This window comes from Lichenostomus cassidix, chromosome 8 (assembly GCF_008360975.1).
Source record: "Lichenostomus cassidix isolate B80296 chromosome 8, HeHo_3.0, whole genome shotgun sequence".
NCBI lineage: Eukaryota > Metazoa > Chordata > Aves > Passeriformes > Meliphagidae > Lichenostomus > Lichenostomus cassidix.
The window spans coordinates 26,026,263-26,053,838 of record NC_139489.1 but is presented as its reverse complement, the minus strand read 5'-3'; the positions used below and the strand labels follow the sequence as shown (position 1 = coordinate 26,053,838).

Genomic DNA, 27,576 nt, shown 5'->3' with positions numbered 1-27,576 from the left:
CCCTGCCCACAGGGGTGACTGAGCCCGCCTGGGCCTTGGACTGGGTGGTCACAGCTGGGATCAACACCCTGGAACCAGGACTGGCATTCCCTCAGCTGGATTGAGGTGAACCAGGACTGGTGATCTCTTTTTCTTTCTTTTCTCCTCTCTTTCTTTCTCGGTTTCTCTATTTTTCTCTCTCTTCCCTTTCCCCCTACCCCTTTTTTCAAAACCCACTGCCGTGTTCTTAGAGTAGGTCAGGGACAAACATACCAATTTCCATGCCAAATGTGTAGCTTACCAATAAAACTTTCTGATTGCTCGCGGCCCCTCTGACTCCCGAGCATTTCCCAACCTTGGGTGTTCCCTTCCCCTCACCGGAGGGTCATCACACTTTCGGCGCACCTCGTCCCTCACTTGGCTTCCCGCCTGAGGGACAAGCGGAGATCCCTGAGGGGCTGCGGGGGGAAGGCGGGACTCTGAGGGGAGGGGGGGCGCGGGGGGAAGGGGGGGCGCGCCCCACGTGCGCCTCACGTGCCGCTCCCCCCCTCCCACCCCGGCGCGCGCCCCGCGCCCCGTCCCGCCCCCGCGGAGTCTCCTCCTCGGCCAATGGGCGGTGCCGCCGCTCCCCCCTCCCCCTGCGCCGTGACGTGCGCGAGCCCCGGGAAGAGGCCGCGGCGCGCGGCGGGAGGAGCAAGCGGGAAGAGGGAAGAGCGGAGCGGCGGCGCGCGGAGGAGGCAGCGGCTCGGCCGCCCTGAGGTGACGCTCCGCGGGGTGACGGCCGCCCCGACCGCGGCACCGCCGACGGGAACGGGACCGTGTCCGCGCCGTCCCGCCCCGCCCCCGGGGAAGCGGCTCCCGCAGCCGCTCGGCGCTGGGGCTCGGCGGAGCCGCGGGGGTGTGCGGGGAGGTAGCGGGGCAGGGGCTGGCTCGGTGCCTCGGCAGCGCTTCGGGCAGCTCCCTGCGATATCCGCAGGCTTCGGGTAAAAAACCTTTCCTGCCGAGAGTTCTGCGCCTTGCGGGTGAGCTGTGGAATGACCTTAACTTTGGTTTGTGGAGTGACCTTAACTTTGTTTTGGTCCTCGCCTGGTACCGAGGGTCTGAGTCTGCGAGTTGATGTCATGCTCGAGGGCCAAGTGTCGAAGGAAAACTTTTGAGAGCTGAAAGGTCTTTGGGGAAAGGTTGTTATTTAGTTATTTAGGAGGCAGGGAGTTGGAACTAGGTGATCTTTAAGGTCCCTTCTAGCCCAAACCATTCCATGATTTTTTAGCTGTTCCTCACCGAGCCTTTTGAAGTGCAAAAATGAACTTCCTATAAAGTGCTGCTTTTTTCCCAAGACATCTTCTAATTAATTACCAGTGTTTCGAATGGGAAGACGGGGAAGCTCAAGGTCTCTGAGCCCTTTACGAGTACTGTAAGGCGGTCGTGCCTATAAAATCAGGGAGTTTCTGCTAGGAAATCTGTTAACGGGTTTGTGCCTCTGCAAACCTACATCTGCACTTGTGGTTGATGTCCTCAGAGTGGGGTGAAGGGAGTGACTGTTTACTAATTGTGAGGAGAGATTTCCTCTTGTGTGGGGGGCGGTGAACATCTTGGAGTTACCCTGGCGCCCTGGAATGATTCGGTTCTAGCGGAGATTGGAGGGAAGGTCCGATGTCCTCTTTAGGCTCTGATGTGCTGATAGTTGCTTAGGTACTGTAATGCTGCACCTCTGTTCATATGGGAACTAGACTAGGAAAATGTTTGTTTTCATAGATTTCCTCTAGCAGATTTCTTGTCTAAGTATGAAAAGGGCTGTGCTTGTGATAACTTAGCCTATCTGTATTAATAACTCCTTAAGTTAATTGCTTTAATTTTTATTTCACCCCACACATGGCCTTTCCTTCTCCCATCGCAAGATTTGCCATTTTTAACTCCTTTCTGTTAACCTTTCAGTGAGATACTGTAACCACTTAGCACAGGTGAGGAAGCCACTCCTTCCTCACTTTATGAATAAGGTGAAAAGTGAACTGAGACAAGAATTAAACTTGTGGCACTCTGTTAGCTGGAAAACTCACCCAATTAGTGATTTGTTGTTTGGTGGTAGGTGGTGTTTCTCCCCTGTATGCCGGGAAGCCTGAAAGGGGAATATGAGGCTGTCCTAGCAGAGGGACAAACATAGGAAGTTGAGTTCTGAAAACCTCTGGTCATAGTCTTATTTCCGTTTTGCAGATGTGCCAGCCTCCTTATTCTGAGGAAATCCATCCTTAAATAATTAGTTTTTTCACCAATGCGTGTTTTCCTGGCCTGTCTGTAACAGCTCATCTGTGCTGGTGCACGTACACTGTTCACTAGCAGCTAAACACATCTGCTGCAGAGTTTGTGCCAAGATGAAAAAATATATCAAGTTTGAAAATGTGGTTACATACATGCCTGTGAGGTTTTCTGGAAAAAATCTGAAAATTGTCCCTGGTTGTAGCTACACCTCCAAGAGATTCTTGAGCTGAAGTTTATGGAGAGTGTTCTGGGATATCACTTTATGCCCAAATTAGAATTTCCTTGTCCACTTTTCTTTAACTGAGAATTTTGTTTTCATCCTGCATGTGGTGCTGCAGGTGTTCCCCCCTGGCAGCTCTGTCATTGAACCGTTGTCATTGAACCTGGTGTAGTTCAAACCTGATTCTCTTCCTGTTTTTCCATGGTTTGCAACACAACTGTTGTCTGGCCAAGCAGAACACAAGGATCCATTGAGGAAGCTGCTCCTGCAGTAACAACTTGACAAGGAAGGGGCTTGGCTCAAGGCAAATATTGCTGGTGATTCTGCAAAGCAAACCTGCCACATCTCACGGAAGACAAGTCTTGATGTCTCCCTGGCTGTCAGAAAGGATTGCAAGGGCTTTTAGGCCTTTTAAAGATTTTGCAAGGCTTAAGTTATTTTAAATAGTTATCAGGTCTGTAGGGAAAAGAGGGAGGTGTGGGGAGATGTTTAGGTTGTGGTAGGGGAACTTCCTTGGTTATTTTGTTTCTGTACTGCTTGTAGTAAGAGAAAGGAAGTGTGATCAACAGTAAATGACTAATACAAGTGTGTGCTGAATTTCCTCTATCCTTGCTCTGAATTCATGATAAAGGGAAGAAAGTCTATTTTCAATGTAAAAAAGGCCATATGACTATATTATTGAACAATAAATTAGTTTTTTGTCATTAATTATTTGCTGTCCTTTTCTGTTCTAGCTAGGTAACCATGGCAGGTGATGACTGTGTAAGGAAACGCCAGTCTGGCTCCACTGCAACCTGCAAGACCCCTGAGAATGAAGAAGCACAGAGGAGGCCTGAGAGTGAGAGGTCCTTACAAAACTCAAGCAATGGTGAGACTCACTGGCCCGGCACTGGTTGCATCTCTGGCATGTGACCTCTGAAGTGCCCTTTCTACTCATGGCTCTGCCTCCTCACTCCTACATTTCTGTTTTTCTGCCTCTGGAAAGGCTGAAGGTGGAGGTCCCTGTTTACCAGCTGCACCCATTCAGCAGATGTGGGTTGATTGGGGTGCTGTCCTGCAGAGCTTTCCCTCAGGAGCTGTGTACTGCAGTGCTTGCAGGGATCTAAAACAGTGATTAATTGTCACAGGAGGAGGAGATGCATTAATGCTGTAAACAGTGCATATGCCTCCTGGCAACACATTTGAGTAATCCTGGTAAATGCTTTTTTGGGACTTATCTTACTTCCTTTACAACCTTTATGTAACTTCTCAATATTGAAGAAAATGGTCTTTAACACACGAGGCTAAGGTGGTATATCCACCTGACAGACAGGTGGAGGTAGGATGCCATAGAGAATAATTCTCTGCCACTCTGGGATTCTGTTCATGTCAGGACAGCTCCCTTTTGTTCAGACTCAACCTTAGCTGCCAGAAAACAGAACAATAAAATGTTGGGTCTGTGTTCATTTGTTTTGTAGTCACCTGAAAAGGTATGCGACTTAAAGTTAGCTTTGTGGAAGGGTCACTGCTGCCATGCCCTGACCCTTGGATTGCAGGGACAGTTGTGTGGCACTATGGGTGGTTTTGCCTGTGGACTCTGTGACTCTCTAATTCCTGGTTTATGCTGTACCACATTCCAGCCCAGTGATAAGGACGTTAAGAGATGACACTGCAGCTTGTTTCCTTTCTCTTTGTGAGACAGATTAAGCAAAAAGCTAAAGTAGTTTATCACAATGTCCCATGTGAGTACACGACCCAAAACCCAGGTGCCAGTGACTCAAGGAGATAATTCTTACTGATATGCTTCTGGGTATCATCACTATTTCATAGTACTCCTTTCAACTGAAACAGAAGTTGGAGCAAGTTTAAGTATAGGACAAGTCAGATTTCTTGTTGAAAATAAACTACACTGGAGAGAAAGCCATCCCACAAACTGCTTGGAGAGCTGGAATTTTAAGATGTTGGTGGCACAGTAATTGTAATTGGATAAATGGGACTGTATTAGAAAATTGCAGGGAGTTGGTGTCTACTGGAATCCAGTGATGCTGGGCTTGGCAGTAGATTTCTACCATTTTAACCTCCTCGTGTGTGGAATCTCCTTAACTGTTACAAATTAAAGGTAAGTAATAAATAGAACAGTGATAATTAGGACTTTTGAGTGGGTGTATCTGTCTTAAAAGGCAGTTCATTTTAACACCTCTGAGATGTGGCAAAACATCACTGTAGGTGAGATACTGTGAGAGTGTAGCAAGTAAACATCCTGGGGTAGATCTCTTGGAAGTATCTGTGTGCCTGGTGAGTTGGCTTGGAGCAGTGCAGTGTGGTTTTAATCCCATACAAATTGCAGTGTAGGACAGCAGGGAGTAGTCCTGGTTAGTCAAGACTTAAGTGCATTTTACCAGTCAAGGTTGCTGCCAGTTGAGCAGAGGTGTCACAAAGTGTAACTTTGCTCAGCTCAGTGTTGGTCACAACAGGAATAACAGGGAGGTAGGAGGCATGAGTCTGATGCCTTGAGGCACGGGAGAAAGATGCATCCCTCTGGTCAGGAATTCCTCTGTACCAGGGTGTTAAATCAGCAGGTCTGTGACCCAAAGGATGAAGATTTACGAAGCTGAATTGTTCATGAGTTGCAGATAGTGGCCTCTTCATGTAGCCAGGATGCCTGTGTAACTTAGGTAGGCCTTTCATGGCTGAGGTGGGAGAATTTCTCAGAGAAAAAACATCTATGGCTGCTTCTTTTTCCTTTTGTCCTGGCTATTCACTTCTGAATAGCTGTTTCTAAGGCATTAGTGCTGATGTGCACAAAGGCAGTGTGAGGCTAATGATCTACTGTCTGGCAACAGCCTTTCTGTACTGTAACAACTTAATGCTGGGTGTTGTGGAGAGTTTCAGAACAAGATGTATGTTTGTTGTAGTTAAGGGATTCTAGCCAGGTAAAGAATGCATGGAAGTAAATATTGTATCATGTTTGTGGCAGTTATTGCTGTAGAAAAACTAAACCATTAACGTGATTACCCACCCTTGATCCTCTCTGATTATAGCAAACACAATCTGCTTTTTGCCATAAGAGCTAATGTGTCAAGGGCCAACTGATTTGTGTCCAGAAGTGTGTGAAACTTCTGGGCCATTAATTCTTTCTTCTTTAAAACTCAAATGTATTGGCTGATCTGAAATTGCTTAGAAGAATCATTTTATTACATGTATTGGCTTTAGAGCTATAGTAGGTCTGACTCTTCCATTTGTACAAGTGAGGTTTTTTTTTTTTTGTCTCTTCTATGCTTCTGAAGACTCTCTCATTGCTTGGGTTCTAGGACTGAATAGTTTGTACTCAGGTACGCCCAATTTTATAGGAGTGTGGAAATACTCATAACTTGGAGATTGCCAGAAGATTTCTTCTGTGCCTTGATTTGTTTCTATCATGTAATTATTCAGGCTGTAATTTCACTTTGACAGAGTAGCTGAATTTCAGTCTGATATATCATTTCTCCTCCTTGAATTAGCTCCAGTGTTGTAATTAAACAACTAATTTAGTCCTGGCTTAGAGTCAGCAGATGATCTAGGTGGCAATAATCCCCTGTCAAAAGCCAGGCTTCCTTAATAAGATTAGTCTTATATGTTTTCAGCTGTAGGTTCATAGAAAAATATAAAACTATTCTGCTAAATGGGATATTGGTGTTGGACAGTACTGGTTGCAGGAAAACTCACCTGGAATAAGCATAATAGGAACTGCATGGTCAGACCTTAAAAGGTTAGGGAGGACATGGATCATAAATGTGCATATGAATGCCTCTAAAACGCTCAGATTAGTCCATTCAGAGCAGTAAAATGGTGGGTTTGGAGTCTGTTCTTGTTTCCCCAGAAATCAGGAAAGGACTGGAAGTGTCTCTGGAGGCTGATCTGAAAACAAGCTGTGTGGCATATCTGTTTGGTGTGAGTAAGCTTGTTTGGTAATGCTGATCTTAGAAAGGGGCTGTTATCTTCCAGTGAAGAGGTTACTATCGATCATCCCTGGTGCAAAAGTTCATGGTGATGCACAAATTGTGTGTGCCTACGGAGAGAATGGAGGAGGAGGGAGCTCCCCAATGGGGAGCAATTTGGAAAGCTTTAGCCTTTGCTGTGTGACTCACAGCAATGAGTGTTCAGTGTTTCAACAGACTTCTTGCAGATTAAGCTGCTTGAATTGAGTAGCTGGGATGTGTTTCTGAGAGCTGGATCAAAAAGAGCTGTTTTGTCTAGGTGGATTCTGGCAATTCTAGGGGCTGTCATGTTTTGGAGCCTGTGGGTTAGGTGAAGGCTCAGCAGTTTTTTGTGAGGAGCCTGTGAATATGGTAGCATGATGAAGAGAATTCTGGTGTTCCTCCCTGTTAGTGAACAGGCTGTTTGGGTCCCATGTCCCAGCAGAACTGACTTTTTAAGCTAAATACTTGCCCAGCTGTAGTGCAGTGACCTATGGCCTGTGCATTCTTTTAAACAGATCAGCTGAGTCTAGTCATAACTTGTCTCTATTTGCTGAGTGGCCAAATAAATTACCATAAGTAAGAATAAGGCTTGGTAGCATCAAATTATTAATGTGTGTTGTATTGTAGCAATATGGAACTCCTCCCCTCTTTACAGTAGCCTTGCACTAAATTGGCTTCCCCATTGCTTTGCGTCTGATAACATCTTCAGTGTTTTTGGAGAGGGAGCCTTTAAATCCAGGTGACTGACAGTAATGAAGTCTTTCTGCCTATGTTGCTTTAACCTCTTGAATGGGAAGTTGTCTTACCAAGAAAAAACAAAGCTGGTTTTTTTTGATCCCGAGCTGCAGCACCAGCATCATATGAGTGACTCTCTGTGCTGCTCCTCTCAAGTGTCACTTATCTGTAGCATGTACAAGTGTGGGTTGAAAAAAGGGACAACGATATTTTTTAGAAAAGGTTCAATCTTGTGAAACTTCAGTTGCTCAACTTTTCAACAATTACGAAGCTTTCTCAATCTTCAGGTGATTTTTTTTTTTTGTTAGCTTGGTTTTCCTAGGGAAACAAAGCTTACAATTAAATTGCTCATTCATTTTTTTTCTACTGACTTTTGAACCTGCTTGGAATTTGTTCTGTACAGAGAAGTCACATTCTGCAAGGATCAAGCCCAAGAGAAGTGGTCCTCTAAAGATCTTGTTAATGTCCTTGCTGATGGGAAGGGAACCCAATGCCATTAAGTAAAAACTTCTCTCTATGAACAGAGCTCTTCCAAAGCAAGCCCTGCCTATGTCTCCTCTGAAATTGGCTACTATTTCATACTAGTCTTCAAAGACAACTTTCTTATGACTTTAAATATATTTTCTGTCTTCTTAAAGCATATGTCAACCACTTTTAAATGCAAAGATGTGCCTGCTTGTGTTGTGAAGCCTTGATTCCATTTTTATATAATGCTGTTGCAATCCCAAAGTGATACAGAGGGATCCAGACTTCATTTGCAGGGTCAAAGGAAAGTGAAGATTTGGGCTTCTCAGCAGTGAACATTTCCTTTTAGACTCAGAATCATGTGATGAATCTCTTCTCCAGTGACCTCACAGATAATAAGTAGCATCTTGCGCAAGGGAAGATGAGTGATTAAAGATGATGTGCTTGTTCTCTGGTATCTGCCTTGTGACACAGTTGGGTTTATGGGGTGATGCAATACAGCACAGTGCGTTGGTTTGGGGTGGGTTTTCTGCTACAGAAGATTCTGTGTTGAAAAAGACAGGCTCACAGGTGGGTTTACTTTGTCATATGAGATGCTTGTACTGAAACCACGGAGGTCTTGATTTTAAAACCTAGTAAAAGATGCCACGTTTCTAATCTTTTCTGTGCATGCACGCTGATATGAGCGTAAATAAAGTGGGTAATAAAAAAGGAGGACACTGCATACAATTTAGCAATTACAGCATCAGGAGGTCAGAGACTGGCCTCGTTTCTTGTACAACCATTAAAGCTGTACCTTTGGTATATGTAAAACTATATCCAATCTTAAAGGCTTGTAATGTAAAAAGTTTTATTTCCAAAGTGAGCCATGCCTGGGTAGTTTTTCATGTGAGTTTTTAATGACTAAGGCTTCAAAGGCAAGATCTGACAGGATATCTAGTGTCAAAGAACTGGTTATTTTATTTTTAGTTTGTCTTAAAAAAGAAATAATGCAATTCCTTAAGTCTCATGTATCCTGTCCTCTTTGGCTGTGTTAGGTGGCTTCAAGCAGATTTGATATAATCTTGAAGATTGGCAGCTGGATAAGAGACACAAATTCTTTGCTTTTTGAAGGGAAAGATTAGTCGTTCTTTGAGCTCAGCAGTTTTGTTGTGCTTTCCAGCAGGTCAGCACAAGGTGGTTGTAATGGAAGTAATGGTAGTAATGGAAGGAGGGGCGCAAAGAATACAACTGTGGAGTGGCACAGTGAGGGAGAAGAGCCACTGAGAATATATGAAGGGGATACAGTTGTGCTCCTTGTGAAGCAACTTAATTTATTGTTTTTAATGTACTGGGAGAGAAGCTATTTGAGACCAGCAAAGTGCATGAGCTGAGTGGGTCAAAGGTATCTTACGTTCTTCTCAAACTGTTTTCCAAATGGCTGTTGTTCAGCAAGTGTAGCAGCACAATGAGCTTAAATGCTGAGGTAATTTTTTTTTTTGTCTTGGAGGTGAGATGCTTAGCAACCAGGAGTTCTATTTTTGTAAAAATGGATCTTTGCATGCAGCCAAAATCAATGGTGTTAAGCAGTTTCCTTGTTTGTTGTTACATTAGAAGTCTGCTAAGTAATAGGCAGTTGTTGCTGGTCTGTCCTTAAAACTACAGTTTTTGTAGCAGATAGACAAAAACCAAAATTCCTGCTTGATTGGTGGGAAGAGGAATTAATGCTGAACTGAACATAGCTGCACTGAAGGTAAAGTTTGTTTTGTTGTACTCTTCTCCAGTATTGGAACTGGACTCACCTCTGAAGCAGATCTACCTAAAATACTTAGAGCCACTATCTCAAACAGGTTGACTGAGACTCCTGAGCATCACAGAAGCACTTCCTTCTCTGAAAATGAAAATGCATTTTGTGTAGAGTCTGTGCCCATACAAGGAGGCCACGTTATGCACTGTGATAGTGCTATCAGTCTGTCTTCTTGTCTCACAGCAGCACAACTTTGGCACCTCTACAGCAAATCTGTTAGCTCATGCTTCTTTGGAATCTTATTAGGGAACCAGTTCAGTACCTTCTTTTTCTAAAAGTGGTAATGTTATCTTAGAAACCAAACATGCAAGTTGTAATCCTGGCTCTGTGTCGGGGTGTAAGGTGGTGCTGTGGCTGTAATTGCCAAAGGATATGCACAAGGCAAGGTTTGTTGCTATCTTTTCACTCTGACTAGTATTTTAGGGGGGTGGATGCTGCTGCTTCAATCTTGCTTTTCCTTCATGTGCAAGACTCTCTGTTTTAAGTAACTTTATCTTCTGTGTTATTCTTATTGGAGAAGTGAAACACCAGCTGGTGCTTGTCCTGAAACTCAGCTAGTCCGAAATGTCTGACCTGTGGGTGTTGTTCCTCTTGATGTCACAGAGGCATCTCAGATGTGTGGTTTCTAATGCAAAAGAAAGGTGATGTTTGAGGCTTTACCTGTTGGCCAACATTAGTAATGATAAAAGTCAGATTATATTGATGGCATGTTAGACCTGACTGTTTACAGTGGAACATACTGAGGAATACAGTCATATTGAAATCCAGCACTTCTGGGGGATGAAAGGAGTGGGAATAGCCAGGTTTGAACACAGGATAACTGGTCAGCTTGCCATTCAGCCTGTCTTAGAGCTGATCATAGTATTTTACTGATAGCTGTGAGTGACTGCCTTGTCTATTGGAAACATAGAGACCTCCAGACAAACCAACCTTACGTCTGGTTAAGACAAAGCTCTGATAAAAGATCAGCACACTTGGATATGACCTTCTAAGGGTCGTTCTGATTGCTGCTTCAAGGCTGAATGTGTTTAGGGACCTTGGGAAGATTTGCAGAGTTGCTGATGAAAAACAAAATCCACTATGTTATCAGCTGTTGACTGCCTTACAGTGCTGTGATCCTAAAATACATGGTCATAGTTTATGAACTTCCTGCAGCTTTGATTTGAGTTTAGTGGGACCCTATTAGAAGTCAGAAAAGCTATTGAAAAATTGGTGTCTGAGCTACTGTATGCTGTGCTTTCTGTGTTTTCAGACCTGAAACTAAAAATGGTTAATATTTGCTTTCCTTCCTTAGGCTGGGTTGATGTCGACCACTTGAAAACGAGGAAAATGCAGCTGTCAACACAGCTAATAGCAGAAGCTGAGGTAAATACAATACTTGTTTGTGATGGGGAGCAGGACAATTGACCCAGGACGTGTTTGGGAGAGTCACTAGCCCTGGAACACAAATAGCCTGATTGAGTCCTAGTTTGAGTTCAGTGACTTTTCCACAGGCCTCTTCCTCTGTCCCACTTTGCACAGGAGGGGTAGTGTTATGTTATGAGGTTCTGTCTTACTTGACCCCAATAGGTTGAAGTCCAACGATAAAAATGAACTTTGAGACCTGTAAATAAAACAGCGATTGCCTTACCACTAGCTTTTGGCAGTGTGATGATTAGCCAGTCTGCTTGCATATTTAACATCCTCTGTGTCCTGTTATCCATTGAATAAAGGGTAGCATGGAGCCTGTATCCCACAGCTTCTGCTGCCCTGGCTGTGGAGATGACCTTTCTGAGCCTTGGTCTCAGTTTTTTTTTGTCAGTGAACAGTATCCTCAAAGAAAACAGCACTGGGTGTTTCTGGCATCATCTCCATCTGTGTGGGCTGCTGTTGTCTTAGATTATATTGAGGTGATTTATGCCCAAATTAAATGAAGTTGGCTAATGACGAACTGCACCCTCCTTGTTAACCATTGTTTTGTGGCACCTGTGTTCTTCAGGGCGAATTGCCCTGCACTCTTGCATCATTTTATTGCAGAGAATTCCGTGGTAAATCTGAAGTAATCTAATTGTGCCAACTTAACATGAATAGTAGGGAGTGGACACTTAGACAGAGATAAATACTCTGTGCCTTTGGGATATTTTCCTGTTGAAGTTTGAGTTTTTTTTCTCCCACCTCTATAGGTGATGTATAATTTATAACAGGTATAACTAAAGTGTATTTAAATGTCTTCTGCAGAGGGTGTGCTGCTTTTTTTGCTGAAACTCCTAAAATTCAGCCCATTAGAAGGTTAGTCAGCTCAAAATTTTATTTTGGATGTTGTCTTATCTGGTTGATCCTGAGAACAAGATATCAAGCCTGGTAACTTCTCTGCAGACAAAATAGCTGCTGTTAACCACTTTGTTGGCAGTGGGTGTAAAGCACATGTAGCTTTGGAAGTTCCAAGGAGCACTAGTTGGTTGCAAGGGGACAACTTGACCTTGGATTTCTTTCTTCAGGTGTGTCTCTTGTTTCTTTTTTCCCTGGTCACCAGCTATGAGACACAGTTTGTAGACAAAGTGATTTCTTACAAAGAGAATCCTAGAAACCCAGCAGGTCAGTGGTTTTAATAGCTGAAGTTTCTCCCAAAACAGAGGGATTTCAGGTTTTAAGCCTTGAGTCAGGTAGCTTGCAGATTTGTTTAAGGTACCTCAAAGCTACAGTAATATCTATAGGGCTGAATTAAAAAAAACCAAAAAAAAACAACCTACTGCAAAATACCTGAGAATTCCTGGAGTGCTGGGCCCTTTTGTTGTGGGAACCACTGAACAGAGGTTTGGATTGCAGTTTATCTTTTCTGTGATAGGTATCTAAATTCTAGGCAGGTGCTTGACTAGTGAAAAGCCTGGTCATTGACAGCTCCTGCAGGTTTAAATGGGATTTTTAGGAGCTGGCTGTTACTCATGCACTGGAGGCCTTCAGGTATCTTCAGTCTGAAAGTCCAGTCCTTTGCTCATCCTAAATGGAGTTGAGAATGGTGTGTTCTGTCACTAGGTAGGGCTGGATGTTGTCAAGGTTCAGTGACCAAAATTACTAAATCTGTTAGAATCGGTAAAGTTCTGTTGCAACTTTATAAGTAAGGGTAACTTCTCTTTCTCTGCCTTGTCATCAATTTTTATTATTGGCCAGCTTCTGCTTTTTATGGCATAGCATTCTTTTAATAGTTTTTGGTTTGTAATTACAATTAGTTACAATTACTTCAGGGTCTGTGCTCTCATTTGTATTTTATTTGATCTGTTAGGAACTAATGCCTTGCTCTCCCAATCCAAACACATGCATGTGTTAAAATCAGCCCTGGAGGGCTGTGTTAGGAGGAGGCAATCTCAGCAGAGTGCCAGCCAAAGGGAAGAGGCACTTTAAGGAAATACCACCTGCTAAACTCTCACTGAGATTAGGCTGAAAAAGGGGGAGACATTATACAAAAAAAAAAGTGTTTTGACGGGAATGAATAGTGCTTTGTTTGGCATGGAAATTTGAGCACTCCAAGAGAAGCAGGAATTTCTATTTGACTTTTTGGTAGGGATGTGTGCATGCACACTGTAAAATTAGGCTGTACCAGAGAGCACCAGTGTCTTCTGTTACAGGTTATGTTCACAAGTACTCAATATTTGTTGGTTTGGTTTTTTTCTCCTATTTTTAAAGGAACAAGTTAATATCTCTTGCAGAAACAATCTTCTGCCTCCCAGAAAAGCAGTATCTAAAAGTAGCCATATCCTAAGAGCTTTGTTAAGCAGTGGTGAAGCTTATTTATTCTATTCTGGAAGCTGCCAAAGAGGGGAAATTTTTTTTTTTTAAGTTAAATATTAATCTGCTTCTTCTCCTACTGCAGCTTATGTTTCAAGAGATCTCTCTGGATCTGACCACTATAAAACAGAAGGAATGTAGGGTTCTGATCCATCATGACTTCAGGGTCTTCTGGTTGTATGTAGTCTCACTTCAAATTGTCTTGTATTTTCTGCCAGAGACTTAAACTTGCTTACTTGGCTGTTGTCACATTAAACAGGAGCATTTTGTAAGAATACATCATCTGTTCTTATATTTGATAGGATCATGGAATAGTTTGGGTGGGCAAGGACCTTAAGTGTCTTACTGTTCTACCCCTTGCCATGGGCAGGAACGCCTTCCACTAGACCAGATTGCTCAGAGCCCCATCCAGCCTGGCCTGGAACAGCCACAGTTCCTCTGGGCAACCTGTGCCAGGGCCTCACCACCCTCACAATAAAGAACTTTTTCCTAACATCTGGCAGAGCACTCAGGAGCTCAGGGGTTGGCTCTCAGCTGTGCTTCCTCTGTAGGTTCCATTCGGTGTCTGAGGACTAGATGTTAAGGAACTGAATCCTCAGAACTTTGATAAGTCTTCCAAAAGACCAGAACAATTTTGTGTTGAATCTGATGGAGAAGATAAGTGTTACTCAAAGTCCTCTGGCCTGAGGTGTGTGAATAGGCCAGGATAATGGCCTATTACTTGGTCTTATCCAAGTAGGCTCCAACTGTTGGCAGATGGTACAGAAATGTTTTCTTGATGTCTTGCTCTGTCCTGCTCCAAGATAAAAAGGAGAAAAAATATTTTATGAAAATGTATGCAGCAAGTTAAACAGTTAGCTGTGTTTTTACTCTGTCAGCAACTGAAGCCAGCTTTCATGAAGGAGGTAGACAGTCACTTCACAGAGTTTGTGAACAGTTTGGTGGCAAAATCGGCACTCCTGGATTCCTCATCTCCAGCCTCCGTTTTCCCAGCTTCCTGCGCAGAGAAGGAACTGCACAAAGCCAAGTAAGTCCCTTTTAAGCTGTTGCTACAGCAAGTTATGTTTTCTGGAAGCTTTATTTCCTTTTTTTGTCTCAAATGTTCTCCTTTTTGTTTGCAGGAACTCGAGGGCCCCTCCAGAACATGGGAAAGTCTTTACTGCCAGGAGGTCCCTCTTGGAGTGAGTAACTTCATCAAATTAATTTCATCAAATTGACTGAAAATACCCTTGATAGCAAACTAATGAGCCTTTGCTTTGAGGTACTTTCCCCACCACCACCCACAATCTTATGTTCAAAATCCATTGGGACTAATCTGTTCAGGCTCTTCTCTTTCATTCTAAAATATCTGTACTACATCTTGCAAATATAAACCTTAATTACAGCCCTCTCAGTACCACAGGGATCATGGCTAATTATCCTTTGTCTGAGGATAAGCTGAGGAAGTGTCTGGCTGTGGCACCCCAATTGTATTTTAACTCTGCTCTCTCCCATAGTGAGCTGTTTGAAGTGAGTCACATCAGGACAATCTACCACATGTTCATCGCCCTTCTCATTGTCTTCATCCTCAGTACACTTCTAGTAGACTTCATTGATGAAGGAAGGTAAGAATGCTTTGGAAAGACAGGGATAAAGGCTGGGAGTGGCTCTTCCAGAATGCCAGATGTAGATGAAACTGCAGAGTAGTGCAGAAAGGAGGGCGAATCCTTCTTGGGATGTTGTTGGAAGTGTGGGTTTCAACTTGGCATACTTAGAATATATACTGGAATTCCTGTTGAGGGGATATAATAATTTCAATTCAGATAGCTGGATATTAGGAAAACACTACTAACTGATGTGTTACATGAGAATTGTGGCCATCACAGTTCAGCCTCATGTGCTTAGTTTATCACAAGGCTGGCAAAAGGGAATGTGGAATACTTTAGTTGAATGTCTTTAATGAGGCAGTAGCTTTCAGCTGCTTGTGTTGCTTGAAGAAGGACTCTGTTTAGAAAAACTTTAAATACTTCAGCAGTCCTTCCTCTGTTTTAAAATGACGGTTCTGGAACACTGTACTTGTACTTAAATAAAAATAGAACTTTGTTTTTCCTGGGGAAAAATCTCAAGGATGTTGGCACAGCCTCTGCTAAGATAGTGCTTTGCAGGTAGCCTGTTGTGAACAAGATTGTGAAAGACTGTTTTCCTCACACTTGTTGTTTAAATAGTATTTTGGCAAGCAGTATCTCATGTACACAAGTAGGATTACATGTTTATCTTGCTGTTTATCTGCTCTTCAGTGTACAAAACCAGAGCTGTATCTTGATTATAATCATTGTCCCTTTGGTCTGGATATAAGAACAGGCTCATTTGCTGCTGAGGCTCATGTGCTACTGAATGTTGTTTAGTTGACCCTAACTTACTCATGTATGGACACTGGGGTAGAATGGGTATTTACCTTAAAATCAATTAGGGCTGGATTCACTGATTACTTTAAAAAATAGTATCTCTGGTTTTAGCTAGAGCTGATAATTTTGACCCAATTGAGTCTTCACCTGAGAAGAAATATTTTTTGCTGGTGTACTCTGTACTGTCATATTTGTTTAGAAGAGCTGCTTTTTGTAGGAGTAAGCTCTACTGCCTATCTAGAGTGATAGGCAGTAAAGTTGAACATCCTTTTGTTTATGTCCTTATGTTTTAAGCTTGATTAATGGACTAAAGCACCTGCTGCACACTTATTGCTCATATTTGGTAACTTCTAAACTGAATCCATGTGGAATGCCCATAAAGCAGGATTAAACTAGGTTTGAGTGCTGGACGTTAAAATACCCTATGCCTATAGAGGCAGGGCAAAAGCCTCTTTAGGTTTAAAGCCCTGGAAAGAACAGAGTCTTGGTGCAGTATTGATGATGTCGTGAGTGTTCCCCAAAAGCTCTTGTGGACCCTGGTTCAGAGGTGATTGTTCAGTCACGTGCTTGTTCTTAGCAGGGATGAGCTTGAGCCTGCTCTTAAAGCACATGCTGATCTTAGAGATGTGCTTAAGCCCTGTGGGATTTGAAGGTAAGCTGTGCCTGACAGCACTGATGGCATCAGTCCTTCTCTTATTTTCTGGGATACTTGAGGGTGGCCACTTGAAGCTGCCACAGAGAGTCCTCTATTTCCGAACTGAAATTGCCACGGTCACTTCCATCCAGACTGTCAAACAATTATGATCTGGAAGCTTTGTAGTTTGTAGCTACTTGATGGAGTTGAAGTATTTCTAATCAAACAATGGACACTGAAAATTGTCTCTTTCCTTGTGCCTTCTAGGCTGGTCCTTGGATTTGATCTCCTGGTCTTTGTTTTTGGAAAGTTCCCAGTAGTCTTCTGTACTTGGCTGTGCATGTTCAGTGCCACAGTAGTTGTTCCATACAACCTTTTTGTCTGGTGGGCCCAAGGCTATTCCAGTTCCTCCCATCGTGCAATCCATTCTTTCTTCTATGGGATGCTGTTCACAATCTTCCAGATAGCTGGGCTTGGGATTGGACCAACCTATGTTGCTGTGTCCTATGCCCTGCCTCCAGCCTCCCGCTTCATTGTAATACTGGAACAGGTAAGTCCCTGCCCTGTGTCCTAGGATATATTGTACTTGATTTCCAAAATGGAAAGGGTCCTTTTTCCTAAAGGAGTCAAAGGTTACTTCTACTGTTTAGATTAAGCCAGGGGAGTATCTAAGATTTGAGGACAGAGTTACATGCAACACATCAAATAAGAAAGAGTAGAGAATAAATTTCATTTTGACCTGGAAACCATTTGTGGGTTTTTACTCTATATTTAAGATTTTAGTGTGGGCTTTTACTTCAAGGCTGAAATTCCATTTATTTCTGGTTGTCTTGTAGATGCTAAATGCTTAAAACAAATTTTAAGAACATGTTGTGCCATAGTGCACAAGGAAGCTGTAACATTCTTCTTTTAAAAACAAAACCCAAAAAAAGCAACTACATAGTCAAGAAGTGGTTCCTGTTCCCATTTCAGTTCCCAAGAAGCAAGTGTCTTGGCTCTGTAGTCAGAACTTGTTGGGAAGTGGAATTTTTTTTGTGGGGGGAAGCAGGGGAGGAGTGCAATAGTGGAGGTCTGGTCAGACCATCGTGTTAAAACAAAGACGGTCAGAGATGAGTGTAGTTTTAAGAATCAACTTTGGACTGGTCCTACTTTTGGTTCTTAAGTATTAAAACAAAATTTTTAAAGAACCTTGCTTGACAGCTGTGGACTGTTTATGTGGGGCACCACCTTATATCCAGGTAGTGATAATTGCTGTACAACGCATGTAACTTCAAGGAGTCACCTAGACTTTGAAACATCCTGGCCTACTGAAATGGAGAGAGGTTTCCCTTCAATTTTAAGTTAATGTTAGCTAATTAGTGACTTGCTGGTGTTATTCAGAGTCCTTGTGTATGTGGTGGTCCTGCGAATGTAGATGAGATGTGTTCTGTCTCTCCTGAGCCATGATTGCTGCTGCATGTTTCCCCTTGCAGAGTTTGAAATTCATGTCAGTTAAACAGGCTTGTGGGCAGAGGAAGCAGCCCTTTCCTTGTAAAAGGGCTAAATTGGAAAGAAACCAAGACGCTGAAGGTGTTGCTGTAAAATGCTTGATCCAGTCTTTACTGGAAAGTTGGGAAAATGAGAGCACTAAGCTGCTCTTCTCTTGGTCCTACAGGTTCGTCTTGTCATGAAGGGTCATTCCTTCATCCGGGAGAATGTACCCAGAGTCCTGTCCTCTGTAAAGGACAAGTCTGGTGAGTAGCCTGCCCTGCTTCATTTTGCAGCAGGACACAGCCACCTCTGGTTTTCTCTCTATTGCTTTGAGCTGCCCTCATGAGCTGGAGAGCTGGGATTTGAATAGGTGACTTTGGATGGGGAGGTCGAAGGTTCTGTGTTATTTAGCTGAACCTTTTCATTTGTATTCAGTTGTATCAGACAACAAGCTAGACTGTTGTTCAGGTCTAAGTCCTCTCTGGTCCTTAAGTCTTTGTTCTCCAGGACTCCTGCACTTCTGCTTCTATGAGCAAAAGTGTCTAGAGGTTGCCTGCACACCTCCAGCTCAGTGCTCTAGTTGAAGTGACAGCAATCATAGAACAAAAGGTCTTTTAAGCAAGGCATATTAGAGCTGACTGGACTGAATCCACTTGTTGATACAGGCCTTGCAGCTTTATCTTCCCAGGAGGAAAGGAAATGTGATGCCAAGGTGTTAGCAGATAGTTAGTTAATTGCCCTCACTTGTTAACTGTGCTTCATGCATTCCATCTGAAAGGTCGAGTTTGTTTTATTTTTCATAAATCCCATACCTTTAGTTCCAGACTGAACTTTGTGACGTGAGAAGGATTCTGTGTTGTGAAAGGATACTGGGGAAACTGAACAGTCAGTAAAAAGATTGCAAAGTGTTCTTTTGTTTTTTATTTCCCTCTTTCTCCAGGCACAGTACATATTCCCAAAATTTCTCAGTACCTGTATTTCCTCTTTGCTCCCACCCTCATCTACAGGGACAACTATCCCAGGTAATGTGAGCAACAACAGAACATTAAAGTAGCCTGAAAACTGAAGCCAACATTAAGCATCCCTGGGTGTGATCAATTTATGAGTCAGAGCTTTCATGAAGATGTGGTTAAGCTGTCAAGGGCAAGATTTACTCATGGAGCTCTGCTTTTATTTATTTGGGAAACTCACTTGAAGTTAAACCAATTAAGAACTTGCTACGGGTTAGGCAGTGATAGACAGTTCCTGCAATAGGAACTTGTGTGTTTTATGTGGTGCTAATAAGCAGCCCTGTCTCTGAGTTTGAGGCTGAAGCCTTTAAAAGTGGGAACTCCCAAACTCTTCTGTACATTGCTTGGTTGCACTTTGGCAGTGTGAAGTCCTTTACACAACAGTCAGGCAGATCCCCACCTTCTGCAGAATTGTACAGTGCTGCCTTCCAGATACCTTTCCATTTATGGAATTGCTGGAGTTGAAAGTGAGGATCCAGCAATTTGGGCAGACATCCCTTGGATGTCAGGAGATTAAGAATTCTGGAATTCAAAAGCCATATTTTTTTCAGAGAATACGTCAGTAAAATTGTAAACTCCATCAAGTAATTGAAGGGAGGGATTTGCTGCTTTGAGGTCCTGTTTAGCTGTGATATCATGTTCTTTTTCCCAGGAATCCCACGATAAGATGGGGCTATGTAGCTACCAAGTTTGCACAGGTGAGTCGTGCAGCTTTCTGCAGAATACGCTCTTGGGGATCATCTAAGATGTGTTGCTCAACAGCTCTCCCTTTGGCATTAAATCACTCTACTTGGCGTGGGCTTACCAGTAAAGAATACCTTTTAGTGACTAACCAATAAAATGTGATCTTGTTGCAGTAATGGCTATGCCAAAGAAAGAAAAAAAATTTAAAATCTTTTCTTAAACAAGCCTCCAGATAAAAATCTCTGTGTGTGTAGAGCAACACTCATGCACTGGCCCTCTTTCTTCAGCCTGATTGTAGTGTATTGGCACAACTTCTTCTCTGCAGATATTCAGGGTGATTTTGAAATAATGAGGCCTGGAGTCCAAATCCTCAATGCTTATTTGAGTTCAAGGTTGACTGGTTCTTCACATTTGTGGCCGTGAGCTTCAGTAGCTTCTTGTGGATGTGTTTCCAAGTAATGGATTTGTGTGACTGAAACCTTCACTGTCACACAATGTATTCATGATTTAAAGAGCAAAACAATTTTAAAAAAAAAAAAAAAAGGCAGCATGAACAGGCTGCTTGCTGTTGGACAAAGAGGGTGACAGAGCACACACCTGCTGCCTTACATCGGAGTATTTAAACTGTGACTTGCATTTTGACCTCAACATCCTCAACAACAGCATTTTGACCTCAACATCCTCAACAACATGGGTCATGAGCCAGAGAAAGACTGAGGTGCTTTGGTCTGTAAATGTCTTGTTTGGGATTGAAAAAAAAAAAGCTTTAATGTTAGATTTAACCACAGTAAGTATTTTCCAATTATTTCTGCCCATATCTTGGATGTAGATCACAGGGTACTTTCCCTGCTTTGGCAGTGGCACGGATTTTTTGTGTCAAAACTTGTGAATTGATAGGACTGGGAGAAACTGACAGCTGTTGTAGCAGAAAAGAGAAGTTGATTTTGCTGCTGGCTGTCAGCATGCTCCAGGGATTGCTGTGGCTTACTTTCTGCCTGGATCCTTAGGGAGGTTTATTGGCAGTAATGTAAAATAAATTATTTTGGCTTGTGTTGGCAGCTGCTGTTCTCTCTAGAGCTGGCAAGTGGTGATGTGTTAATTGTGTATTTCTCTTATGAAGTCAGGTTTTTGGGTATTTTTGTTCCAGGTGCTTGGTTCACTTTTCTATGCGTACTACATCTTTGTGAGACTCTGCATTCCTCAGTTTCGTAACAGTAGTCAGGAAACCTTCAACCTTCGAGGGCTGGTCCTCTGCATCTTCAACTCCATCCTGCCAGGTAAGGCCCAGATCCATGAGTGACTCTTGTCTTTGTGAAGAGGTGGAAGGGAGAAGTGCTTTGAGATGTGTTCATGACAGGCAGAGATCAGTGAAGGAGATCTTGTGGGAAGACTTCGGCATTAAGGGGTAAAACTTCAAAATCAGCAGCACAAAATAAAACTTTGGTTTGAATTTAACTGTCTTCAAATCAAGTTGCTGGCTCTGGGGCAGCCTTGCTGTTTCCCTCTTGGTAGGGAGCAAGGCCTGGTGTGAGAAATTGAAATACTGTTGTGCTACCTGTACAAAACAGTAAAGCTCATCTGTGTCAATGCCTATAAGAACAGTGACTGTGTTACGTGCTCTTGCTTATGGCTGAGAGAAAACACTCCAAAACTGGTCTGGATGTCCCTTGTTTCCAGGTGTTCTGATTCTCTTCCTGGTCTTCTTTGCATTCCTTCACTGTTGGCTCAATGCATTTGCTGAGATGCTGCGCTTTGCAGACAGGATGTTCTACAAGGTAAGAAGCAGGAGCTAGACTTTATAAAGTTTCTGAAAGTCATTGTCCTAATGAAAAAAAGAGGAGGAAACTGAAGATTCTTTTACCAAACAAAGCATCCATGGGATTTTGCTTAGTTTGTGCTGTAAAGGCTTAAGTTTGTTGCTGTGCTGGAGAGCAGATTTGATTTCTGATTGGCAATCTGAGTTGCTTTAAGGTGGAACACCTTGTGCATAAACAGAAGCAGCCACCAGACCTACCCAGTAGCTCCATTAGCCCTCTTTTCGTTCATTTAGCATGTCAGCCACTGCAGTTTGGGATAAAACCAAACCTTAATATACCAAGAGGAATGTTGAAAGTGTGATGGAAAGCTTGGTCAAATTGATATGTTAGCTTGGTATTGTTCTGTTCAATATTTTTCAATTTGATATCCCAGGAAAAGCCCTCTAGAATGTTTTATACTTAATTGGATTTATAGTCTTTCAACTGTGTTTTCAGGACTGGTGGAATTCCACATCCTATGCAAACTACTACAGAACCTGGAACGTCGTAGTACATGACTGGCTCTATTACTATGCCTACAGGGACTTCCTTTGGGTGAGTAACAAGCAGATGTTTCTTTTCTTAATTAAACATTTAACTACTGGGCAAAACAGTACATTTGTCAAGATGCAGCATCCCTGTCTGTTTAGAAGCACAAAAATGTTTCATGTCAGCTGTTGTGGGGAGCCACTGTGGTTTTAGAGAGATCTATTGCTCATTTCCAAGTTCTTAACATGTGCAAAACGTGGGTCTGAGATGTAGGAATGCAGGGATTGACTCAGCAATCAGAACTCACATTGCACTGTTTCCATGAGCTATGGTAGGTATTTAATGAGTGGGCTCAACACAAGTACTTATGCAGGGGACTAGAAGTATACCTGAAGAAAAACACCTAAACTCCAAGGTGCTCTGTAAGGCACTTAGCATTTCACATACGTGCCTCTTGGCTAGAGGGCAACCTTCTTAGATCAGGGAAGAAAAACCCAATGTGTTGCAACAACCAAACAAAAACCATAGCAGAGTAGCTCCTAATACTTGGCATTCTCCTCTCTCCCAGTTTTTTGGTAAGAAGTTCAGAGCAGCAGCCATGCTGTCTGTCTTTGCTGTGTCAGCTGCTGTACACGAGTATGTCCTGAGCATCTGCTTCGGCTTCTTCTATCCAGTCCTCTTCTGCCTGTTTGCTTGCTTTGGAGGTAAGTTCCAAGGAGGAGAGTGGGGAAATGGGTATGGGGTTAGTGGCTTCTTTTAGAGAAGCATGCTTTGTGCTTCTGATAATGATGCTGGCTGTTCCTTAAGCACTAACACACAGTATTGTTGTCCAAGGGTTGCAGTTGTGAGTCCAGGCTTTGTGAATGGATTTTTGCAGCTCAGTAGATACACACCTATGTACGCACATAGGATTTGGAAGCTTGGGGCTTAGATGATCAAGGTCTTGGAGGAGAGGAAGAGAGCTCTATATGAAACACTCATGTTCCTGTGACACTGCACAGAGTTTAACAGTACTTTTTGCCAAGCCGTAGTTGAATTGCTGTGTGTCAGCAGCTTCCTCTTTCACACATGCTGTGTGTCATTCTTCCTCTTAAAGTCACAGAGAAAGACAAGTACTCATTTGCTACTACAGTGAGGAAGAGCCCATTTAGAAAGAGTTCTTGTATTTCTTTCTGGGTTTTGAGTAAGGGGGCTCTAATAAACTCTAGGCCATCCCTGCCATGCCTTGGTGACGACGGTAGCACAAACAATATTGAGGCACACAGCCAGGCCAGCTTGTTGGCAAACTGACTTGAAGCAAATGTCAGAATCAGCTCAGTGTTTGCTCTACTGCCAAACATAATCAGATTGTCACGGAGCAGCCCTTTTGCTCCAGAGATGAAGTGAAGGGAGGGGACTATCCAGTGAAATCAGTTGATCCTTGATTCTTGAATCTTAAGTTTGTTTCTGAGCAATGCATCTCCTTTCACCTCTTTCCAGTGGTCTTCAACTTCACCCTGAATGACAGTCGGAAAGGGCCCTTCTGGAATGTGATCATGTGGACTTCCCTGTTCCTGGGCCAAGGTGTCATCATCTGCCTCTACAGCCAGGAGTGGTACGCCCGCCATTACTGCCCCACAGAAAATGTGAGTGTCTGGCCCTTCCCGTGGGATAACCAACTGTGGGAGTGGCTGTTCTGCCTTGCTGTGTGGGAAGAGTGGAAGTTGAATGCCACAAGCCTTTCTGGTAGTGTGCTACACCCACTCCTTAGGAGTTATTCAGCCCAGAGGCTGCCTAACAGAAGTGCTTTCAGTAGTGCTCTTTCTATGCTGCTGGTATTTCACTACTTGAAGCTGAGGGTGATCATCCCACATTTCTGAGGATATGCTAGACCTCAGTTAGGTTGTGGCAATGGAACTGCAGCACTTGGCCAGTGAAGTCAGGAGAAATGTTTGTAGGAGGCCCACAAAAACTGTGCCTGTTGTGCCTCTCCCAGGCTAGAGTGGTGGTGGTGGGAAGTGGTTATCTGTAAACAGTCAATTTGGGGGTTTGATGGTGTTTTCTGTAACTCATTTTCTTAGTGCCAGATTCTGTCTAGATAAAACTTCCTGGTGTCCTAATTGATTTAAGTTTTAACCAGAAGTATCCTTAGGCAGCCTCTATTTTAAGTTTGATTCTCCTCAGTTAAGAGTTTGCCATCATAAATTCTTGGCTTTTTGCTACAACATGCTACTATGCACAGTGTATACCTGATGCCTCAGAACTTGTGGCTGTAGCTACACTTCAAGGCACTGTTTAGCAAGGGCAAGAACAGGGTTGCAGGGCGCAAAAATGTGGTTTAATCTTTCCTGTTAGAAAAGTTTGACTTCAGCAGCTCATACCACAGCTGGTGCTGTTGGCCTGTGACTAATTCACTGCTTCTCCATGTTTTGCAGCCCACACTCCTAGACTATTTAAAGCCACGCTCGTGGTCGTGTCATACGAAGATGTGAAAATGGGGTGCTCTGGCCACGTCATCACAGAAAAGCAGAGTTGTCCTCCAAGTATTCGGACCAATGATCTAACTCACTACAGACTTTTTCTAAGGGAAGTTATGCCTCCTGATTATTGGGGAGAAACTGTAATTTTTTTAAACATTGCTGGAGCAAACCAGTTGACCTGGATTGCAACAGACTTCAAAGGCAGCATCTATTACATGCTGTCCCCCTTTGAGCCATTTCCATGCCAGTAAAACATTGAGCTGAAGGTGGAGTCTACTGGAATCCTACTCATCCAGGGGTCCCCCCAAGTTGCTGCTTTTCTGGACAAGAGGCAAGTTAGTCAGATTTGCTGGTAGCTCATTGTTGGTATCCGTCCATCTTCCTTGGCCATACCTTTGCAATTTTTTTCTTCTTTTTCATAATGGGATGTCTACAAAACTTCTGTCCTTCATGATCCTGCCTGCCACTGTGACACAGACAAGTGGCAGAGCAGGAGGGTATTTGCCTCCTTGCTCTGAAGATGGCCAAAGTATTCCTGCCTGGCTTCAAATTGCATCCTGTGTATGTTGGCTGCCAACAAATATAAAATGGGCAGAGGAAGAGGGATTGTCAGTGTGCTTGTGGCTGCATTGCAGAGTCAGGTTCAGAAGCAGGGCATGGTGTGTGCAGTCTTTATATGACTTTTTACACTGAAAATTTGTTTTCTCTATAATAATTTAGTTCCCAACTGCCTTACAGCATTTTAGTTCTCTGAAGGCCCTTGTGACTTGAGGAGTACTTTTTCATCTTGCTCTTCCTTTCTCCTGCTCTAGATAATCAGTTCTTTCAACATGATTAACTTGTAAAAGAGCTTTTGTTCTAATTTGGCAGGTGCTTTAAGGTATACAGGTTGTTAAGGGTTTCTTTACTAAGAAAAACTTGAAATACTATGACCCAACTGTAAGAAAATGGGATCAACATTACAGGTACAGAGCATGATCTTGTTTGAAATGGCCACGTGCAGTTCAGTGTGCCAGCACACCCTGCCCATGTCTGTTGTAGCAGCTTCTAATGCTGCTGGGGAATGAGGATTGGCCCAGAGCTGCTTTGTCACCTGCCTGTGTCTGCTGTGCCATCAGAGGGGACTTCAGGTGGAGGTCACCTTCCTGAGAGTTGCCCTCTTGGTGAAGAGGTAGGACATCGTCCCATACACACCAGTAAAGACAGGGGCCTTGTGTGAGTTTGGTGTTTCCATAACTATCAATCAGTCAGAGTCCCTTCAGTTCCCTTGTTCTGTCAGGTGCCAAACACAACAGGGAACTCACAGAGCATCTGGATATAGATCAGTCCAGTTTTACTGGAACTGCAGCTTCCATTGTTGGAGAAGAGGTCACCTGATGGAGGTGAAAAGGGCCACCTGATAGAGACACCTGAACTTTGGTGACAAAGATTTTGGAATTACTCACATTTCTCTATTGGCAGTTTCTGGTAACAGCATTCCCTTAGTACCTACAGCTCTGGGTATTTCACACCAGCAGTATTGGGACCATTGCTGGACTTGTCTCCCAAGCCACTTCAGGCTCTCCTTTGGGCTTCTGTTTTCACTAACCTGAGTGAGAAGTAATTTCATGAAAGCTAGGGAATACTTGAACTGTTCCAAGTCTTCTGTAAGAAGGAATCATGCTCTTGAGAAAGGACGTTGTACCAGGTCAAATTTGCCAAACAGTGTTTCTATGTGAGGTTCTCCTCTGAAAACATCTCCTGCTAAAAACTGTTTGATGAAACAGTTGAAGTAATTTCAGAGGAAGGGATTCATGGATATACTCAAATTTGGCAGTATTAGTATATAAATTCTTGAGAATTAAATGGATTACTTTATCCTCATTTAGCTTGAGTAATCTGAAATCCTTCACCATACCTTTTGTGGGAGGAAAGAACAGAAGTTCTGGAACAACTAAGCTTCCTTATTGAAAAAAACCAGACAAAAAGACAAAAAGCCACCTTTTGGCCTAACAGCTTTGTCACCTCCTTGGTATAGGATGAGATTCAGTCCAATTCTTTTTTGTTTGGTGCTCAAAACACTTACAGAGGTAACTGCATTCAAAGAGGGTGTGATGGATTAGGGACTTGGGTTTACCATCTCGATACCTGTGGCGGGTCTTGATACAGCTTCAGAGGAGTTTTCAAAAAGAGACCAAAGGATAGCACTTTGTGCCCTGTTTAGGTGTTTCCCTCACACCTGGCACTGTCATATGCCCGAAAGCAATATCAGCATTTACTGTGTCAGCCATCCTCACTGTTTGAAGCCTGAGGGCTTGAGCATCTAGCAAGCAAGAGGCAACCAGAAAAGGATGTTCAATTGTTGGAACTAGTCTTAGTTTTTGACAAGTTGAGGTTTTCAGCCTTGTAGATCAAGGCATCTGGCAACTGTGCTGTCAGGGCATTAACAATTTGGATTACTTTCAATTTTGTGGGATTTTTTAATTGCTTTTGAATGTGGGCTTATTTTCATTTTTTTTCAAGAGTGCTGGAGGGGAAATACTAAGTCCTTTGCACGTTGCTTGTTTAATTAAGAGTCAGTTATACCATGTTTAAATTTCCTAGACTGCAAGTGCCAGAGCTAGCAGTGCAGTGTTCTGGTCAATAGTGAGGATATGAAGGTTCCCAACCTGCCCATTATGAGCTCTTAATGTAATATAATATGTGTTGTTTTCTGTTGTTCTTTCCAACACAAGAACTGTGAGCTTGCTTCCATGGTAACTCCCTCGGTTGTGAGGTGGGAAGCCTCCAGCTTTGGAATGGCAGCCAGCACAGCTGCAGCTCCTTGCTCAATAACCTCACGAAAATCAGTGTTAGTACAGCAAAATGCATCCTGGTTTTCATGCAGAAAACAATTTTTTCTTGGGAAGACCAAAGCTCTGTGGAGTCCTCACGCCTAGTCTGTCCTTTCTGTTGGGATGTGTGGCTGCCAGCCTTGGGAGGTGAAGCAATCCTGCATCTGAGCTGTGTATTCTGTGCTCTGCTGTGACAGCTGTCTAAGCACAGTGTGTGCCACATGCTATGGTGGGAGCTGGGGAAATCCTGGTGGATTTGTTCAATAGGAGATAGCACGGATTGCATCTGGCCTGCCTGCTGAAGGCAAACCAAACTGTTGGAGCTCCCGCTTCCGAAAGCAGATGTGCCAGAGGAACAGCAGATTCCAGGAGTTCATGTGCTCTGCAGCATCAGAACTGACTCCCGCTGGACCTCCGAGCCAGCCTTGGCTCATCCCTTCTCCTGGTGCCCCCAGCCATGGTGCTCCTTCCCTGGCTGTGGCAGGGGACTCCCCAGCACTGGCCCTGGCGCTGGCACCAGCCATTCCACGATGCAACCTGTACCCTGTTCTGTCACGCACAAGAGCTGTTTATAATCTACTGTATTACAGCAGTTAAAATATATTTTGCTATTAGGGGAGGAAAAAAACTGCCTTGGCCTGGTTTTTTCTCTCAGGGTCCTGGGTTGGGGGGAGTTACAAGAGGGCAGGGGGCTGG

At 43.4% G+C, this 27,576-nt stretch overlaps 1 protein-coding gene across 3 annotated transcripts; it reads left to right on the top strand.

The window, feature by feature from the left end:
* The first annotated feature begins 595 nt into the window (after window positions 1-595).
* SOAT1 (sterol O-acyltransferase 1) lies at window positions 596-26,487 on the top strand. Of its 3 annotated transcripts, none has more exons than XM_085068605.1 (16): window positions 596-738; window positions 3,194-3,323; window positions 10,674-10,744; window positions 14,020-14,168; window positions 14,263-14,322; window positions 14,638-14,745; window positions 16,427-16,709; window positions 17,814-17,892; window positions 18,570-18,651; window positions 19,292-19,337; window positions 20,471-20,600; window positions 21,001-21,098; window positions 21,576-21,674; window positions 22,177-22,312; window positions 23,088-23,233; window positions 24,023-26,487. In XM_085068605.1, the coding sequence occupies exons 2-16, from the start codon at window positions 3,200-3,202 to the stop codon at window positions 24,077-24,079; spliced, it is 1,668 nt and encodes a 555-aa protein (XP_084924731.1). In that variant the 5' UTR covers window positions 596-738; window positions 3,194-3,199; the 3' UTR covers window positions 24,080-26,487. The 3 variants fall into 3 exon arrangements, with proteins under 3 accessions (XP_084924731.1, XP_084924730.1, XP_084924732.1); XM_085068604.1 differs by having other exon boundaries at window positions 597-738; window positions 3,190-3,323; XM_085068606.1 differs by lacking the exon at window positions 596-738 and adding an exon at window positions 763-1,001 and having other exon boundaries at window positions 3,190-3,323.
* The last annotated feature ends 1,089 nt before the right edge of the window (window positions 26,488-27,576 follow it).